This window comes from Pelmatolapia mariae, linkage group LG7 (assembly GCF_036321145.2).
Source record: "Pelmatolapia mariae isolate MD_Pm_ZW linkage group LG7, Pm_UMD_F_2, whole genome shotgun sequence".
Taxonomy (NCBI): Eukaryota; Metazoa; Chordata; class Actinopteri; order Cichliformes; family Cichlidae; genus Pelmatolapia; species Pelmatolapia mariae.
In genome coordinates, this window is record NC_086233.1 from 40,926,140 (window position 1) to 40,931,905 (window position 5,766).

At 44.9% G+C, this 5,766-nt stretch overlaps 1 protein-coding gene across 1 annotated transcript; it reads left to right on the top strand.

The window, feature by feature from the left end:
* The first annotated feature begins 571 nt into the window (after positions 1–571).
* On the top strand, positions 572–5,358 carry dusp6 (dual specificity phosphatase 6). The gene is made up of 3 exons (XM_063479108.1): positions 572–1,578; positions 1,914–2,348; positions 3,639–5,358. Exons 1-3 carry the CDS (start codon positions 1,176–1,178, stop codon positions 3,950–3,952), a joined length of 1,152 nt encoding a protein of 383 aa, XP_063335178.1. The 5' UTR covers positions 572–1,175; the 3' UTR covers positions 3,953–5,358.
* The last annotated feature ends 408 nt before the right edge of the window (positions 5,359–5,766 follow it).

A 5,766-nucleotide genomic window follows, 5' to 3' on the forward strand; every position in this document is an offset into this window, starting at 1 on the left:
AGAAAATGAAATTGCACCAAAGGCGTTCCGCCTGTAAAGCCCGCATTGAGCATGGCTTTACTGTCGCGCTATTACAGTGTAATATGTATTTTGAAAACACATATATATGGCTCTTATTATTCTTATTATATTATGATGGTTTATGGTAAGACTTTCAATATAGTGCATACAAATGCATTAGAGCGGTTCAAACAGCTCAAAGTGAATTAAAACTTCCAACATGTTGAAAAACGCACACCGCATTGTTGCAGACTTGCGTTGTAGCCTAATTATCGCGACACTCTTTATTTGAAACTCGTGTGTGTGTGTAACTGTGAGTTGAGGCCGCTCCCGCCCTCTCCGTCTTCCTTCCTTCCCCCTGCAGTTCTTGTGTTTGTTTGCACACACTTGATCCGGAGCGGAAATTCCTCTCCGTTTTTGTGAATGACAAACTCATTAACGATTCATCAACACAGGCCGCTCTATCCGGCCCCCGTTTCTAAGGCGACCGCTGCTGCCGCGCTTCTGATTGGTCGCCCCACAAAACGTATCCAATGGAACGCCTCCTGTTTGTAGCCATTCAGCAGCCTGGCGCCGCAGAGAGCGCAGAGAGCCAGAAGCTGCAGAGAAACGATCCACAGCACAGACAGGCTGCAACAGCAGGCAGAGACGGGTGCATACCCCGCATGCTTCACAGCAACAAATCCACCTTTCCGCTCTGGATCTCCATAAAAATATTAGATACATAACCTGTATACGCACAGAGAGAGAGAGAGGTGGAAGAGCAGCCGTGGAGTTATATAAGAAGAGAGGAAGCTTCAGCCTCGTCGCAGGGCCAGTATGACTCATTGATAAATAACTCAGGCTCTCTCCAACCAGATGCATGAATGAGGAACAGTGTGGGCAACCTACTCTCGGGAGATCTCTGAAGGGAACAGGAATTCCTTCGTCCCGCAACACACTGGATCCAAAAGAACGTTTGGAGTGAGACTTGACAAGCGTGACGGTTTTTATTTTGTCTCTTTATTTAGTTTTTTAAGCCGTTGTTCTCAGAGTTGTGTTGCCGAGGGCCCTCTGAGCAGCAGATCAGACTGAAAACGAAATTCTAGACAGATATTTGTGCTTGCTGCTGAAGCCGAGAAGCTCCCCGCTTTTCTTCGACACCCTTTTTTTCCTTTTTTAACTCCTGCTTATAAATGCTTGACAAGCTCAAGCCCGTCGTCCAGCTTGACTCGGTTATGGCGATCAGCAAGACGGTGGGCTGGCTCCGAGAGCAGCTGGAGACGCGCAGGGACGGCCTGCTTGTGATGGACTGTCGGGCCCAGGAGCTCTACGAGTCGTCTCACGTAGAGACTGCCATCAACGTGGCCATACCCAGCCTCATGCTTCGCCGGCTTAAGAAAGGCAATCTGCCCGTGCGCTCTCTGCTCTCCAACGGAGAGGATCGAGACAGGTTTGTGCGGAGGTGCAAGACGGACGCCATCCTGCTGTACGACGAGTACAGCCGAGAGTGGAACGAGAACGTGGACGGGGGCTCCGTGTTGGGTTTACTGCTGAGGAAAATGAAGGACGAGGGCTATAAGGCGTATTATCTAGAGGGTGAGTGGAGTTCATTCACATTTTCGGGCACGGCGGCTGCCGCTGTTCATTCACAGGCTAGATTTTCGCGCAGACATAGATTTTGGCGTTTTGATTAAAGAAATATATAGTCATCACTCTAAGGTTAGGTTACATTTGACTCCTCGCACGTCAGTAATTACTGAAGAGGGTCTTAATTTACTCCGAAGAGACGCATAACCAGATTTTATGTCTATTTGCAGCTTCTTTTTTTCTTTCTCAGAAAATATTCATTTACCGTCTACAGTGTGCAACTTATGCCTGCTGTATGGCAGGCAGAAACGATGTGTTCATTGCATCTGTTTTATATTTTCCAGGTGGCTTCAGTAAATTCCAGGCCGAGTGTCCGGCTCTGTGCGAAACCAACCTGGATGGCTCGTCCCACAGCAGCTCCCCTACTGCCCAGGTGCTGGGCCTCGGTGGGCTGCGCATCAGCTCTGACTCCTCGGACATCGAGTCTGATATCGACCGGGATCCGAGCAGCGCCACAGACTCGGACGGCAGCCCGTTATCCAACCCGCATCCCTCCTTCCCTGTGGAGATCTTGCCGCACCTTTACCTGGGCTGTGCCAAGGACTCCACTAACCTTGATGTGCTGGAGGAGTACGGGATCAAGTATATCCTCAACGTGACTCCCAATCTCCCCAACCTCTTTGAGAACGCAGGAGAGTTTAAGTACAAGCAGATCCCAATCTCGGATCACTGGAGCCAGAATCTCTCTCAGTTCTTTCCCGAAGCCATCAGCTTTATTGGTAAGTAATCCCGCAGAACTGGAAACGCTCTGCAGATTAAATCTTGTTGGTTAGGTTGTGTACATGCTTATTCATTTTTTAGTACTGCTTATAATTATTTAATCTCCAAAATTAGCTTTTGAGTTTGTGAGACCATAAATAGTAATAGTCAGTCTGCAAAATATAGAACATAGAGAAAAAAAACATCAAGTCCTCACAATTCTGAGGAAGGATTCAACTCAAAAGTTGGGTGTTTGATTAGTATTGTTGTTCCCTACTTTATGACATGCATGCAGGCAGAGTAAAGGGGCAAAAACAGATAGCTGGGGGCATAAACGTATTAAATGTGATATATGTTATCACTGGCAGGAAGTTCTTAGGTTGTTATTGTGCAATTGAGATTAGATGAGGTGTCCCTGGCTGTGGTCTTATCAGTCAATCAGACAGGGACGCACAGAGCAGGCAGATTAAGGCATTGTGTAGAGGCAGAGGAACACAAGTCTGCCTCCAATGGTGCACAGGCAAAATGCACTTGGTTTGACTTCAGTGGAAGACATTCTGGCCCTATCTCTTGTCCCAGGGCTTGTGTAATTGCAGCACAAAGGGCGATGTTGAAACTGGAGAAAGGGGAGAGTGAGCGAGGGGAGGGCGGTAATTCAAGCGCAACAGGAAGGAAGTGGCATTGAAAGTAATCTAGGACATGGCATTGCCCCCCCTCCCCTCCTCCTCCCGCCACATTACAAAAGGAGCCATTTACGGCCCCGATGACATCCTGTTCGCCTTGACAGGGTGCCCTCATGACTCCTACATTTACACGCCCAAATGGCACCATTGTCAGAGTAACCCTAGCAAGCGGAAGAATGGTTTAATAGACCGTAATAGTCAATTTCCCAGCCGGCTACTCTAGGCCAAAAGAAACCAAAGAATGTGAGCTCTGTTTATGTGCAATACTGTCATAGCCCCTGTTTATTTACTGACATGGCCGGGAGATAGGATAATAAGTTCCTGGACCTGCTTCAATTTCCGACAAAGCTTGACTTAAAAATCACACAGATTTGATTATTGATTAGTTGCCTAAAAGAAGCATAAACAATGAGAGCTTCTCTGCTTTGGGCTTTTCAGATGTCAGGAATGTTTTTTTCTTCTGATCAGTATCCATGCACACTAAATCTTTGGTCTTCGGACTGTGAGAGTAACAAAACAACAAACTGGGATATCTACTCTTTCCTAGTTATCTGGAATGATGAAAAGCTCTAAAGATGTTGTTTATTTATGATACAAAATTTCCACCCCTTTCTTTTCTTCCATCAGATGAAGCTCGGGGACAGAAATGCGGTGTCCTGGTCCATTGCCTTGCAGGCATTAGCCGCTCTGTCACAGTGACGGTGGCCTATTTGATGCAGAAGCTCAACCTGTCCATGAACGATGCTTACGACATTGTCAAGATGAAAAAATCCAACATCTCGCCCAATTTCAACTTCATGGGTCAGCTTTTGGACTTTGAGCGCACACTGGGTCTGAAGAGTCCATGTGATAACCGCATGGCACCACCAAGCCAGCAGCTCTACTTCACCACCCCGACCAACCACAACGTCTTCCAGCTGGACCCCCTGGAGTCCACGTGAGGTCTGCTGTCACCACTCCTCTTCTCACTGGGGGTTTTGTGGGCCTCCTATTGGAAAAGCTGCAAAATGTTTTCTCTTTTTTCCGTCGTCTGCTGTGCGACATTATTGATACAGCTGGTCTGAGGCGACAGCTGCTGAGTGTGGTTACTGAAGGGCCATAGCTGTCTGACCGAAGCGCAGCTGCTGTTGACTAAATGAGGAGAGACAGTACAAGAGACAGGAAGCGAATCATTTAAAGTGTGCAGATACTTACTACAATCAGATTTTGCTGTAAGACTCTGGTCTTTTTTTCGTATTTTTTCAGTGTGTCTAAGGAAGCCTAAAGTGATTGATTGGACAGCTGTATGTTATGCTTCAAAGTTCAAAGGCTGGTGTGCCAAAGAGACATGATTGTTCAAAGTGGACAGATAAATGAAATCCTTTTGTATATTTGTTTTGGGGTCTATTACTAGTTCCCCCATGACATCAGGGTGCATTGTCTCCTTCATCTTCTGTGAAGACTTGCCTGCATGGGGCTCAACTACCCTGGCTTTAGAAGGCACACAATATAATGGACTTTATTTTACATTTGTGGAGTCTTTTCAAACATTTATACAGTGTGTATATATCTTAATATAAAAGACAATATGGTAAAAGCCTTGCTCTAGTAGTATATACCCTTTGGCACAAGTGGGTACTGAAGATTTGCTTTGTTTCATATTCTACTTTTATGTAAGCATACAAACTGCGTATTGATCAATATGTTTAAGTTGATTATGCCAAAAATCAAGTAGGCTTTCCAAGAATTGTGTACATGTGTAATATATTCAATAAGCGCTTTGTGGCTGGCCTTTTCTTTTTGCACCTGTCCTCCCACAAATCAAAGTCACCTTGGCCATTTGCCTTACTTTTGAGCTTGGAAGATTTTTTTTTCCCTTTTTTTTTTCGCACATTAACCTTCAGAGAAATGTACTTTTTTTTTTCTTTTTTTTTTACAAGTTACAGTATCCCAGATAGATTTGTTTTGTTTTCTTACAAAACCCCCCAACCAAACCTAGAACGATTATCACTGAAGTTTATAAATTGGGCTCCATGCTTAAGAACTCAAGCAGTTCAAATGGCCAAAGGTGGAATTTACTGGATGTCTCTGAAGGTTAATTTAAGAAATCATGATCTGTGGGTTAAATATTTCTGATGTGTGGAAAAAGCAGGGAGCTTTGTTTGCTTCGCTTCTTCAGGGAAAATTCTGTGAAATGCAGTTTTCACTTGTCAAGATGAGACAAAATTAAATCCAGAACTTCGGAGAGTTGCCCCCACACCCCCCGTAGAGGAAACCACTATGTTGCCCTCTACTCACTCCTTTCAAACTCCTCTCTTACGAATGTAAAGGAAATATAAGTTATTAATAAATTGCTATTTTGTCTACACGTTTCGCTTCTTCTGCTTGTTTTTCCATTGACACATTTGTTGGTATTTTGTCTCCACTTACAGTAACACATTTATGTAAGTGTCTCCTCACCTGCAGTACAGTTGAGTGTTAACCAGCTGGCCAAGTCACGACAAAAAAGAGTCGCAATGAATCACGAGGCTGTTCACAGAGTTCTTGTTTTCCATTAACTACAGCACTTGGCACATTTCCCACTTTACTTTCCAGTACAGAATTAGCATGTCCTGTTACATGATGCTTGTGTAAGATAGCACTGTGCACACTCTGTTCTGCTGTGACAATAAGAAACAACAATAAGCTACCCAGCAGGTGCAAAGTGATTCCAGTCCTGCTGTAACTAGCCCAGCTGGTTTTACCAGGTGCTAGTCTACCATGAGGTCTTTGGGTT